Genomic DNA, 14,899 nt, shown 5'->3' with positions numbered 1-14,899 from the left:
ACAAAGGGTGGCAGTACGTCTGGAGAGCAGGGATTTGATAACCAACTAGGTAGGTGAAATGAAGAGGAAAAATAAAATAATTTCTTGATTGGGCAAATGGTGAACTACAGAATTTGGCAAGTTGTGAAGGTCTGAGGACCAGGGCTGAGGGTGAAAGTGGGGATGGGACAGTGGTTTGGAATCTCCAGGCATGGAAGCAGATCCCTCTGGATTCTTGCATCCTTTTACTTCACCTGCTTTCTTTGGTAGTCCAGAGTTTGAAGAGAGGGGAAATATCCCTGAGAGCTTTCACAGGTGTAAATTTTGTAATCGGCCTTAGGTGTCCATCACTTTAATCTCTTATTCACCAGATATTTTTCAATTTATTTTTCCTTATCTCACATTTTATTTTGGAGATAAATCTTCTGAAATAATTTTAACTTAGACTTTCTACATGTAACTGTCCATATAGATCTGTTCTGAGAAATATAATGGGGAAATGCAAGCCAAAGAACATTTCCAAGTTTCTGTAAACCTCAGTTTAAATACTTTTGCTTTTAATTCATCTTAAAGAAATCAAACATTACAATCCAAGTTAACTCTGAAGCTGTGGCTAATATATTTTGGAAAATTGGGTTACTAGGATGAAATAGCTTATGTGTTTGTAGCTCTTTATAGGTCTATTTCATATCTAGATCACTGCTTCGACTCAAAATAGATTTATAATTATAGAGATGGCCTTCATGCAGGTATTCTCATTCTTTGATGTCACATTTATAAAGTATATGTATATGCTTTCATCCTAGGACTTTATAATAGTAGGAATGAAGACAGAAGTTATCCATAGAGTCACCAAGCTAGTTGTGCAAGTGCAGTGATGTGTAGTATGAGAAAATTTGTCATTTCAACGGTCTGTGCTATACCTGCTCTGCAGTCATAAAAATATATTCATTTTTCATTATGAGCAGATAACTGTCTTCTCACAATCGATCTTTTCTCCAGATGTCTATTCAAGAACAATTTTATAGGTGTTTAATTGCAAAAAGTGTATCAGCTGACATGTTACATGATACAGATTATTTCACAAAATGATATGAACTATGATTTTGTATTACATGTGTCATTTAGAATTATTTAGCTCTTTAAAGGTGTAAAAGATCGATTTATTAGTAGTAGCAAAGCTTATCTAACATGTAGGAGATGTGAAGAGTTTATTATAATCGAAATTTGTTTATACCTCTCATTTTGTGAACTGGTTGGAAATTGGTTTTCCCCACTACCTTTACATTTTGTGATTCATGTAGTTCTGATAATCGTAAGATATTCCCCCCCTTTTATATAGTCTATTGTGTCTTGTCTTGGCTTCACATCATTCAAAGTGTATAATTTGTTAAATCATAGCTTTTTTACACAATTTAAATATTTTTACCTCTTTGCTCTTTTTTTGGTTTTATGTAATTAAAAGATCATAGATCTGTGAATGCCTCAAGTAAAACTATAAACTTCAAGTAGTCTTTTGTTCTAAGGTCTTTGGTCCTCTTTTTGTTTATATGATAACAGCAGCTTAAATGAAAAGTTTCTGATAGCAGCTTTAAATGAAAAGTTTCTGATAGCTTATTCATGCATTGCCAGATAAGTTGTTAGGAGGGAGTTTGAATCTGTGTGTATGTGTTAATGATAAGCAAAAATAATCTGTTTATTAACTTATGTAGGTAGAGGAGTTGTGTTCATTTGCAGTGACTCATATTGCTGTGGTGAAAATGCCTAAGGGTATTTTACCTGGAAGCAATTTGTAAAAGAGTTGGTAGTCCAACTTCCTGAACAGAGCCAGTGTAGCATATGGTTGAAGATGCTTTCTGGAATCAAAGTGCCTGGTTTTGAGGTCCCAGTTTGCTGCTCTCTAGCCTTGTGACTACGGATTCTCTGTTTACTTTATGTAAAATGGGATAGCGATAATGCATCGTGATGTCATTAAACAGCACGTGCACATAAAGAACAAACTGTGTCATAAGCTGTATAAACTATGTAACTGATACTTTTTTTTTTCATTGGTCACCTATAAAATTCTTCTCATGATTATCTGAGTTAAAACAGTACTGTGGGGACACCTGGGTGGCTCAGTCGGTAAAGCCTCTACATTTGGCTCAGGTCATGATCCCAAGGTCCTGGGATCAAGTCCCGCATCCGACTCCTTGCTCAGCGGGGAGCCTGCTTCTCCCTCTGCCTCCCGCTCTCGCTGCTTGTGCTCTCTCTCTCTCTCTGACAAATTAATAAAATCTTTAAAAAAAAAAACGTATTGCATGGTGCACTGGGTGTTATACACAACTAATGAATCATCGAGGTTTACATCAAAAAAAAAATTAAAAACAAAACAAACAAACAAAAAACAAAACAGTACTGTGGGTAGTCATTAACTTAATTGTCCTAAAAATTATTTTCTTCTTCGTTTGTGTGTATATATGTATATGTATTTAGGTGTATATCTGTGTATCTCTATGTATATATGCAGATATATAAGTGTACATATGTATGTATATGTATTTATGGACACATATTTACATATGTACTTTGAAAGGTGCTTATGTATATGTACATAAATATTTCGCAGAGAAAGCATGTGGCCATGCTGTCTATACATAACTACATATGTGTAAAATTTGTATAAATAATTCCAGTGCATATGGGGCATGAACTTTAACATTGTAATTTATCTTGAATGCTTAATGTATAGTACTTGGCTATGGAAAGTGCTTGGTATGTATTACCATATTCTTCTAGGAATCCCATTCCTTCTCTGTCTACCAGGAAGTTGTATTTATTGAATATTCACTTGTGAAGAAATGGGCTTTCTGGTATTTTAGAAAGTTGGAGGCAAAGGTATATAGTTCCCAGTCCTGGGACATGACTGTGCTTCCTCCCCTCAGAAAACACTGAATTTGCTTCAAGAACTAGGAAAACACAGGGCTTATAATTCTGCTAATAGAGTAATTTTTTACAGAATGCTATGAAAGTATCAAATGTAACAGGTTAATGTTAATATTGCTGCAGGACTTAAGCTTCTCTTATCTGTTATGACCTTGCCTTGTGAGGAGAGACTCACTGGCAGCTGATGCCCTCCCCTTAACCCTTCATCCACTCTGAAATACACTGCATATTTCATTACTCTGTGTGGCCCTCTCTTTCTGGTAAGATGTTACATATTTACCTAATTACAATGAGAGTCTATCCAATTCTACCTAAGTGTAATTGGTGTTGGAGTAGTGGGTGGAAGGAAACAGGGAAGAAGAGGCAGGTTTCTTCTTGTCAGTTTTTAACTCCTGTGAAGTGCTGTGCCTGTATTTAGGACTCTGCTTAGACAAGGTGAGTTTATCACTCCCTAATTCCACTCCGGTTTATTTATGTATTGAAAATAGCAAAATTTTAGTTTGGGCACTTGTTATTCGACTTTTAGATTTTTGACAATAGCTTCCTAATTACCCTTCTTGCCTCCAGTCTTGATCCTTCCAATGTGTGCTAATGCATGATCTTTCTGTAGTTTAGTCAGATCTTAAATTTTATTGTTTAACACTATCAAATATCTATGTAATTCTGTTGAAATTTTCATAAATTTTATATGTCTTTGGTATATACCAAATTTAACTCTTCTCCCACTGTAATTTTTTCCCCAGACTTTTAGGAAATCCTATTTTCGTACTTGAGTAGGGGTGTTCCATTTAACTGGTTATTTCTTGGGTTTTGTACATAGAATTGAATTGAAAATACTACTTACTACATGACATGCTGTCATTGTCAGTCTGTGCAAGGCCCTGTATTTTTCTTTATTTTCTGTTCTCCCATCTCTGCCCCATTCTCTTTTCCCATTATAATCAGCTTCTAGTCTTATTTTTTCAGTATATATCCTTTCAGCCCCTATTCCAATCTAAATATCTTTATAACATACTTGTATCCCTGAAAATATTACTTGTGTATGGTTATGTTTTTATGTAAAAAACTCTGGTATAAATCTCATTCTTTTAAAAAAATTTGTTTCTACTTAACTATACATAGACCCAGTTCATTGCTTTATACCATGTATTCTCAATATATGCGTATACCATGTGTTACTTATCTGTCCCCAGTGATGCACACATAGTACACCTCTATTTGCTTCCACGACTGTGTCATTTTTTGCAGCTATATCAAACCTTTCCTGTGGTACATAATCAGGAGAGGAATTGCTGGTGTAGGAAATATACATACTTAATATCACTATTCCAGATTGCTTTCTAAAATGTTTGTGCTAGTTTATTCTAGTTTAGTAATAATAGTACATGAGGGATACCCTTTATATTTTCAACAGTTTAAATGAGAATCATTAAATAATGTTAAATATTAGTCTTTAAAGATACTGGAAACAAAAATAGAATGCAAGAGCGAGAGGGTAGATGCCTATTAATTTAAGTAGAAAAAATTTTGTGGCCAGATTTTTCTTTATAAATTCAGGTTTAATACTTTGTTGCTAATGATAGAATAAAGACTCTGCATGTGAGAAAGCTGTAATGTAATGACTTCAGGTCCCATCCAGTTTATTTGTTCAACAATGAGCATTCATAACATTCTTTTCAATTAAGAGTATTGTTGATAGGGTAGAATGTAGATTAAGGGAGATAAAGACATTTTTAGGGTGTCTTAATAACATCAATCTTGAATACTTATTGATAGTAATACTTGGAGTATAATATATGAGCATTTAAGAAATGTTCGGGGGGCGCCTGGGTGGCACAGCGGTTAAGCGTCGGCCTTCGGCTCAGGGCGTGATCTCGGCGTTATGGGATCGAGCCCCACATCAGGCTCTTCCGCTATGAGCCTGCTTCTTCCTCTCCCACTCCCCCTGCTTGTGTTCCCTCTCTTGCTGGCTGTCTCTATCTCTGTTGAATAAATAAATAAAATCTTAAAAAAAAAAAAAAAAAGAAATGTTCGGGTATATTCACATGCCCGATGTAATACTACTTTTAAGAAAAAAATATTTGGGGTCAAAAGGAAATATATTAGTGGATACGTGAAATAGCAGGAAAGACCAACCATTTGGGAGAAAAATACTCTGCATTAATTTCTGGTTTTAGTGTTGCTTATTTCTCCGACCATGAATATTAAGGAGAAGAAAAATGATTATACGTGACTAATGTCAAGATATGGTTCTTGAAGTCAAAATGCAATGACTATAATAACTTTACTCATTGTAGAGTTGTGTTCAGAAAAATGACACTGTGGGAAGATGATTTAAGAGAGATTGATAAGTAGTAATCTGTTTCTAAGCAAAAAGCCAAGTCCCAAGTGTGGTTTTGGTTACAGAAGGAAACTTTCCTAGGTTTGACATCACAGGGGCTGCCTGTCCTGTTTACTATTTTGAGTTTACTATTTCAGGAGTTGCTTAGTAGTTGAGTATGATTGCCCAGGAACTAGAGTGAGCTGAATTTCACCCAAAAGAAGGTGGCTACAATCTCAGTAATTAGTTTGTTTGTGTATTTTAGTGAAATCATGGGCAAATGTAGCCAGGAATTGTATTCATACAAGGAGTGACTAGGGATACAAAGAGCGATATTATGGGTATTGTTATTAGTCTATTAACAATTCAGAAATTTAAGTCAGCAAAAAAGGAAAGAGGTTGGGTGGGTGGCAGGGGATGGGGGAGTGGTTGGAGATGAGAGCATGCAGATTTAGCTGACAGTCTTTGGTTCTGGCCATTTATATCTTGTTCCATGGGTCCTGCGTGGAAGCTGTCTCATTCTCGAGGATCATCTTCTGGAGGATTCTTAGGGATCCTCAATTTGAGGTCTCTGGCTAGGACTGTCTTCTAGTAATTTGAGGATGTGTTATGTCACTGTAATTGAGAGCTGTGCATCCAAGGAGTTTTACTGCTGTTTTAGTTGTCAATGGAATATGCCAAGGTCATTTCCATGGGGGTTCAAGTGCAGTCTTTCCCTAACAATGCTGCAAAAATAGCCAGTCACCTAATCTGAGAGCATGTAGAGCTGATTACATATCTAACAAGGGAAGATAAGATTGAACAGCTCTGGAAAATTATTATGTTAACCAGAATTATTAGAATGGGAAAGGATGGCTCCTGTATTGACATATATATATAATACACAAATTGTATAAATACAATTTATAAGGATTCAGTCAATGATTACCCACGGAATTAGAATGTTATTGTGAACAGTGAGGACTTTAACCAATCTGCAGGGCTCCTTGATTTCTACCACCAAGTGTGCTATGCTTTTTCCTGATTGACAAGGATATTAAAACCTAGAAACAAAAATCAAATTGAAACAGTTATTGTACCAGTTTTTCTGGAGGAAGATGAGTCTGCCTCTTCTCGACTTAAAGTATATAAATCATTAATAATATATAGTTACATGAATATATTTTATTTGCATTTAATCTGTAAAGACTGAACTTCTCTTTTGATTTGTCAAATAAATCAATTTGGAGAGAACAGAGTTTTCAAAATAGGAAATCCAAGGATATTTTAAGTTTAAAAGACATCAGTTTTATTATTTTGATTTTGGGACCTAAGTCACAAAAGACAAAATCAAGAAGAATTTTAAATGTCATAATATATGAACTTTAGTCATGGTATCCAAACGTAAAAAGTAGTTCTAAGCAATATTTGAAAATACTATAGCTATAGGAATAATAATTATTGGGACCTTTAATCTTTTTAAATAAGTAGATTTGGGGCGCCTGGGTGGCTCAGTCCTTAAGCGTCTGCCTTCGGCTCAGGGCTGCATAAATTGAGCCCTGCATCGGGCTCCCTGGTCCTCTGGGAGCCTGCTTCTTCCTCTCCCACTCCCCCTGCTTGTGTTCCCTCTCTCACTGGCTGTCTCTCTGTCAAATAAACAAATAAAAATTTAAATAAATAAATAAATAAATAAATAAATAAATAAATAAATAAATAAAGTAGATTTTATTAAAAATGATTTAAAATACGACTGAGGCCCAGTGATATATATTTAAGAGCATTCTTTCCCAAAATGGAAATGTTAAGATCATTAAAAATACCTAAGGTATCACACTAAAGCAGGTTAGGTGGTTGAGTTCACATCTCTATAGCATTCGGCCAGGCCAGCTTGTGGTCTTGCACAATCACTAAGATTCCATGCTGTAGTCTAGCATCCTCCCAGACCTTTTCCCTGCAGTAATCATGAAACTGCAGCACACAATGTCAATTGCTTATGATCTGCTTCCAAATTATTGCATAATAAAGATAATTACATCTTCAATTTAACACATTAGACTTTATGTAATTCATAGTTTTTACTACATAACTAAACACAGGGATTGGTTTAGCTGTTTCTTTTTTTTTCCCCCAAAGCATGACTTTTTCCATGAAGGAAGCAGTGCACTGATTCATATTCTGCCTCAAGCTCCTTGATGTGGCCAACTACTCCATAATGTTTTCCTGTCATTGCTGCTGACAGTGTAATTCTCTAGAACAGAGTCTTAAACTCCAAACTGCATCTATTGATACTTATAATCAATACTTCGTGATTTTATGTAGCGCAGTTAGACTAGAACTTCTGGCTTCCAAAACTGCTATTGAGAAGTCCACAGGTATCCTGTTCCTGGTCCTTTTTTAAAATTTAGTTTTACTGAGCTATAATTCACATACAGTATTGTGTGAGTTTAAGGTGTACAACTTGTTGACTGATAAATTTATATATTGCAATACGATTACCACTATAATGTAGCTAACACTTCTATCATGTCACATAATTATCATTTCTTTTTTTGGTGGGAAAAATTAAGATCTAGTCTCTAAGTAACTTTGAAGTTTATAATACAGTGTTGTTGTCTATAATCACTATGTTGTTCATTGGGTCTCCAGGAAGTTTTTATCTACTGGTTCCAAGTTTGTACCCTTAAACAATGTCTCCCCTGTGTGCCCAGCCCCTGGTAACCACCATTCTACTTTCTGTTTTTATGAGTTCTGGGATTCCACATATAAGTGGTTTCGTATAGTATTTGTGTTTCTCTGACTTAGCTTAATGTCCTCAGGTTCATCCATGTTGTCGCAAATGGCAGGATTTCCTTCTTTTTCATGGCTGAATAATATTGATCCTTTCTAAGTAACCCATTTCCTATCTCCACTGGCAGCATGTAAAATCTGCTTATCCACTTTTCTGAAATGTCTAAATATTGTGTCTTGATGTGGGTCTGTGGGAACTCATTGGACCCTTTCAGTTTAATGAATCCTGTCATTCGGTTTAGAAAGTTTCCTTGAATTACTTTATAAATTTTATTTTTCTCTTTTCTCTGTTCTTTCTTTCTAGAACTCCAAGTTATTTGTATATTGGATTTCACGGACTGGTTGTCTAATTTTTCTGTTTTTCTTTCACGTTTCTCTTACTTTATTTTATTGTTCTATTTTCTAGAATATCTCTTGAACTTTATCTTCCATCCAACGGATTCTACTTCCAGAGGTATCTTGTTCTATCGGTTCTCTGCTTTTGGAGGATTTTGCGTGTATATCCAATTGGTTCTCAGCTTTCGTCACTGTCAGCTTCTGAGTTAGTTTTCTTAGATCCTCTGAATCAGTTAGTGTTTGTCCACTTACTTTCTAGTTTCCAAAGTTTTATACTACCCTCTCTCCATTTTTCATCTGTATGAGTTTTTATCTTTAAAATATTTCTTTACCATAGTTTTAGTAGGGTTTTAGGAGGGAAGTGAAATTTCATATGTGTTGTCAGTACTCTGTTTTACGAAAACACTGCTCATTTTTTTAACTACTCCTTTACAGCCATTTTATATTATTGACTTAATCCTCCTGTCTGTTAAAAGCAAGTGTTCATCATGGTTCCATCCTCCTCTTTTTGGTCTTCTCATATAACACACTTTCCCTCAGCTCTATTATTTTTTAATGTAATATTTTCTTCTCATATTTGTATTTTTTTTACTCTCCCTGAAGTGAAGCACATCATATAAACTCTATACCCGTCTTTGGAGACACCTGACATAGAAGACCGCCTCCCATCTTACCTCTTCCTGTTCCTAAAATCACATCCATACTCAGAGCTGTCAGCATGTTTCATGATGTTAAACTGCTACTGCTACTCTCTGCTGTTCTCTGAGCATGTCACACCTTTCCTGTGCTTCTGTATTTTTGTACATGCTGTTTCTACTTTCTGGGATGTCTGCTGTAACTACTGATTTCTCTCCCCAGTCCCTCCCTCCTTTCCTGACAAAATTCTGAAGTCTTAAGAATCTCTGCTTAGGTAGTCTCTTTCTGCTTTCTTTCATCTTGCTTCAGTCCTTCAAGCTATAGTTGATTATCCCCTCTATTTATAGCACTTAGAACACTATATTGCAATTATTTTATTTATACAGTCTGACTACTTCAACTGGATCATGACTGAAACTAGGGAACAAATCCTTTTCCTTCCAATGTGCCTTTTTTCTATGACTGTGTAGATGGATATATAAATAAATGTGCTCTGTAAACCACAAAGCACTACTATATTATGATGGTGATTATATTCAGTGATTTTCAAGAGGAGGTTACCTTTTTAATAATCAAACATCTTCAGTTTTTTTATTCTCCCATTTCACCTTTATTTCTCATCATTTACTTTAATAAAATATAAGACATATAATTACTTGGGATAGGGGAGAGGACTGTCTGCAGATTAGAATTTTTCAGTTCATTGAGAAAACATTTACATATAGCAACTTGGCCATTTATAAATAAGGGAAATTCAGGATCATTGTTAAGGAGGTGAATGAATAAGCCTTTGATTTAATTTGTTTTCTTCCCCACCACTCTCTTTCTCTTTAGAGTGCTCAGATCTAAGATGCTATCCTCAAATAGTACATATAACCATTTCTTACCTCTCCTGGGTTAGCCATCTGGGTAAATCAGTACCATACATGTGAAAGTGTCTAATAGATTTATTCTGACCCTGACTTCATTTTATTTATTTATTTTAAATATTTATTTATTTATTTTGAGAGAGAGAGGGGCAGAGGGAGAAGGAGAGAGAGAGAGAATCTCAGGCAGACTCTGCTGAGTGCAGAGCCCCCTACGCAGGGCTCCTTCTCATGACCCTGAGATCAGGATCGGAGCTGAGACCAAGAGTCAGTCGCTCAACTGACTGAGCCACCCAGGTGCCCCTCGACTTCGTTTTATTTTTGTGTCACCCTCTTTAACTTCTTTCTTTTAAGTCTTTCAGAAATTATTCAGACTTAGTGAACATTAAGTATAGATACATTTAATGTATTTTTAAAATAATGAGTACCCATGGTACTTTACTGGAAAATATAAAGCTGAATGTTGTAAAACAAGTCTTTTTTCTGAAAAATAATGTTAAAATTGGGATTTTTTTTCCACAGCTAAGGACTTGGTGTAAATATGTTGTAAAAAGCAAAGATAAAGCTATAAAATTTTAATAATAATGTAAGATAATAAAATATTAAATGAACTTAAATGAATTGATTTTATAAGGAGTTATTTATTTATTTATTTATTTATTAAAAGATTTTATTTATTTATTTGACAGAGACAGCCAGCGAGAGAGGGAACACAAGCAGGGGGAGTGGGAGAGGAAGAAGCAGGCTCCAAGCAGAGGAGCCTGATGTGGGGCTCGATCCCAGAACGCCGGGATCATGCCCTGAGCCGAAGGCAGACACCTAAAGACTGCGCTACCCAGGCACCCCGGAGTCACTCGTTTATTCAACCAAACCTTCTTTCACTCTATTCAGATCTTGAATTCTACCACTGTTGCCCTTACTTTTAGTATATGACCTAATTTCCAACATCTGGAAAATATGAAAGCCATCATGATGAGAACTCTCCCTAAAAGTATTTCTCCTTCTAGCCGTATCTAATTTTTCCCCAGCATTTCAGCCTTTGCTCTCTAAAGTTTCACCTCTCTGTCTTATATCAGCAGCTCCTTTACTCTGGGTTCTTCCTGTCAGTACTTAACCTATTCAAGTCTTTTCCATCGTAAAAAAAAGTAAAAATTCTTTAACCTTGTATATTACTCCAGCTACCAACGTACTTTTTCCCCTTCAAATACCTCACTTATTTTCTTAGTTTGCTTATGCCCCATTCATTCCTCAGCCTTCTGCAGTACACACTCTGCCACTACATCACTCCAACTATTTTTGCCTAGTCTACTCTCTGGTGACTTCATCTTTGCTCAATTCAGTGGACACTTCTCCGTCCTCACCTTACTAGCCTTCTTTACAGCTTGTGATACTATTTACTATTCTGCCCTTTCTCAAAATCTTTTTTTTTTTTTTTGACAGTCCTTCTCTTTGATGTCACTTTGCTCTCATGGCTTTAATTACTGTGTACATGCTGATTATAGTAAATCGGTGTCTTCAGCTTTCTCTTGAGCTTTAGACGTGTTTATTCAACTTGTCATCTTCACTTAGGTGGCTCATACGTATTGCAAACTCAACCTACAGAAAACAACTATCATCTTCTTGTTCCCTCAGATCTCTTCCTCCTGCTGTTTTTTATTTCAGTCAGTAATATTGCTGTTGACCTCTTGCCAGGGCAGAAATCATTTTCTTTGACTCCTCCTCCTGCCCAATATTCAGTAACCAAGTGCTATTTGTTCTGCCTTACATCACTTCAGTCTGTCTACCCTGTATGGCAACCACCATCCTGTGGCCACCACCATTATCCCTCACCTGAGTAATTTTAACACTGTTTACTTTTTAACTGGCTTCTCTGCCTCCTGTTCTTATTTATTCCCCCTAAGCATTCAAAAGGCAGCCAAAGATTTTTTTTTTCAAATAAAATAGACTTGATATTTTCCTTTTTTTTTTTTTTTAAGATTTTATTTATTTATTTGAGAGTGAGGGAGAGAGCACAAGCACGGGGAGAGGGAGACGCAGACTCCCCACTGAACAGGGAGGCCAACATGGGGCTCCATCCCAGGACCCTGGGATCATGACCTGACCTGAAGGCAGATGCTTAACCAACTGAGCCACCCAGGCATCCCTAACTGGTATTTTCTTATTAAAGAAATCTTTAATGGAGTGTTTCCTGTTATTCTTGGAGTAAAAAGGCATTTATGTTCTGGTTCCTACTTAATGTCATCAGCCTCATCCGCCATTGTTTACGGTATCTGTTCTCCCTCAAATGGTTTTCTCTTGCTTCATTTGTCTTCACATTGTGTTTTCCCCTTAACTCATACAACACGCGCACGCACATACACACACACACACACACACACACACACCAGCAGTTCTTGAAGTCTGATCTGGGAACTGCTAGTTACCCCCACAATCCTTTTAGAGGGTCCATAAAGGCAACACTATTTTCATAGTAGTACTATGATATTACAGTTGACCCTTGAATAACATGGGGGTTGAGAGTGGGCGTGGATAGCCCACCACTATCACCACAGTCTAAAATTCACATATAACTTTTACTTCCCCAAGAACTTAACTACTAATAGCCGTATAGATAAACAGTAGATTAATATTTATTTTGTAGTTACATGTGTTATATACTATATTCTTACAATAAAGTAAGCTTGAAAAAAGAAAGTGTTGTTAAGGAAAATCACAAAATACACTTATAGTACTGTATTGTATTTATTGAAAAAAAATGTGCATATAAGTGGACCATGCATTTCAAACCCATGTTCTTCAAGGGTCATCGGTATTTCCTTTTCTCATTGTCTCATGAGTGTACAGTGGGTTTTTTCCAAAGATGTCATAATGTGATGATGTCATTGTTCTGGTGTCTAATAGATACATGCTTTTGCATTCTATGTTTTTAAAAGTTCCCATTTAAAAAATCCAATAGGGTAAGTAGTGATAGATACAACAAACAAAAACTCTTGAGAGTCTTCCGTAATATCCAAGAGAGTAAAGGGGTCTTGAGTCAAAAAAGTCTGAGAATTGCTGTTTAGGCCTCTTTGAAGGGTGTTTCTTTTGAGAAGTTTTTGCTTAGGTCCTCTACCAGAGTAACCAGTGAGTAACTTCTGCGGTTTGCACTTGCCCTATCATAGCACTTACCATGCTGTACCATGGTGTGTTAGTTATTTATCTGTCTAGGCCAATAGATGCAAATTTCCATAGAAGAAGGAACTCTGCTGTATCCCCAGTACTGAGCACAGTTTTGAATACATAGTAAGTGCTCAATAAACATGTTGAGTGACTCTCTTCAAAGGTATTGGGGAATATGAGGACTATAACTTGTTTGAAATTATCACCATTTTGTACTTTAGTGATACATTCATTTCTTAATTTTTTTTGGCCCTATTCTTTTTTGACCCATCAATATCTGAAAGGGTTTTAAAAGGCAAGTTGTGTATGTGTGTGTGTGATGAGTGTACAGTACACACACACGTGCATATATAGAAAGGAAATGTATATATATTAGAGCAGGAAGAACGTATTTCTGAATCTTTGTCTTTCCAAACCATGGAGCCTTGGACAAGTCTTTTTACTACTTTGAATCTAACTTTCCTCATCAATAATGAGATCGAACTAGATTATCTAAAACCTTTTTCCTATGTGATACTATGTGATTACATGTGAAAGGTGTCAAAAATGTATTAAGTATGTGACTTATATATTTTATTAAAAGTGTACATAAATTTAGTTTTACCCAAATATTAAAATAACTTTGTTTTTACAGGAAAGATGATAAAGACTATGCTTTAAAACAAATAGAAGGAACTGGGATCTCTATGTCGGCATGTAGAGAAATAGCAGTAAGTGAAGTTCTTTTTATAATCATTATTTTCAATTGACTTATGAGTGTCAACTATGTACGTCTCTGAATTGCATTTGTCACACATACACATTAATTTAAAGTTGGTAAATATTTTTCATATTGACGATCTGTAGAAAAATACATTTGTTTCCTAAAAGAAGTAAAGGTGGCATGTAGTTCTAGCAAAAAATATCTGTATAAGTTCATTTATTTGGGAGTAAGTCAATCTTAGTTGTTTATATAAATATATATTTTTCCAATAAATGTCACTAAATATTAAGGGACCAGTTATTATTATTTCATTGGGTGCAATAAAAGTAAATTTGTATGAATCTATGTGTTAGTTCATTAAAATTAATTCTATTTTAATAAGATGAGATTGATGTCATTACTTATGTGAACTTAAAATGAGATTGTGTTATTTGATTTTCATTTTATCTGTCTGTTCATTTGAAAATGTGTAAATCTGTGCTGTTTTCTTTCAGAAGCATAGCTTTCCATATGGTATTAGAATCTTATTTTGATTCCAAAGGAAAATATTCATGTTAATGCATTACTAAATAATTATTCACACATTTAAACTGAGTATTACTTCCAGAGATTTTATTTCATTTCATACTATTGTAACACTATGGATCCAAATTTGTCTTTTCTGGCTATAATCAAAATATTCTAGAGTATATATTATAAACTTTGCTTTGTTGCATTTAGCCCTTGTATCTATCTACAGATAATAGGCTGTTGTGACCTGGGTATATTAATTTAAATAATTTTACCCATTTAACAGATTCTATACCACTGGTTTCAGTTAACAGCCATTTGTTGTGTGTAATGTTGATGGGAACTAGAGTAGGTAAAAGTAAAGAAACAGAACTAGTGAGGGTCCCTGGCCTTAAATATTTACACACCGATAAGGAAAGACACTCATAAATCTTATATTAATCGAGTACCAAGCACAATGATAGAAGTGTTTGGAGAAAGAGAAAATTATCTACATCTAACTGAGAGAATCAAGGAAGGTTGCAGGTTTTGGAAGACATGTAAGAATTACCTCCATGACGGAAGAGTAGAGGTGAGGTGGAGGGCGTTCTTTCTTAACCAAAGGTATGCCGTGTTGGAAGTTATATTTCAAGTAATTGATAGATTTTTAATGTTCTTGAATCTAGAGAAAGGATATCTGTACCTTAACTGTCAGTTCTT

The 14,899-nt window shown here is 35.4% G+C and overlaps 1 protein-coding gene across 4 annotated transcripts in view; it reads left to right on the top strand.

Annotated features, from left to right (window-relative positions):
• The window catches only part of CDK8 (cyclin dependent kinase 8), a 118,853-nt gene that overhangs the window by 45,537 nt on the left and 58,417 nt on the right, over positions 1–14,899 (top strand). For 3 of the 4 annotated variants that reach the window (XM_087865230.1, XM_045797072.2, XM_045797071.2), the window contains exon 2: positions 13,622–13,697. In XM_087865230.1, coding sequence (XP_087721356.1) covers positions 13,622–13,697 — 76 coding nt within the window. Of the gene's footprint in view, positions 1–10,545; positions 11,979–13,621; positions 13,698–14,899 lie in introns of those variants that run through there. The other variant, XM_087865229.1, reaches the window with a different exon arrangement.

Source organism: Ursus americanus, chromosome 10 (assembly GCF_024610735.1).
Source record: "Ursus americanus isolate L20-20 chromosome 10, mUrsAme1.1.p, whole genome shotgun sequence".
Taxonomy (NCBI): Eukaryota; Metazoa; Chordata; class Mammalia; order Carnivora; family Ursidae; genus Ursus; species Ursus americanus.
Note: the sequence above shows the minus strand (reverse complement) of the source record. Positions and strands in the feature narration are given on the sequence as shown.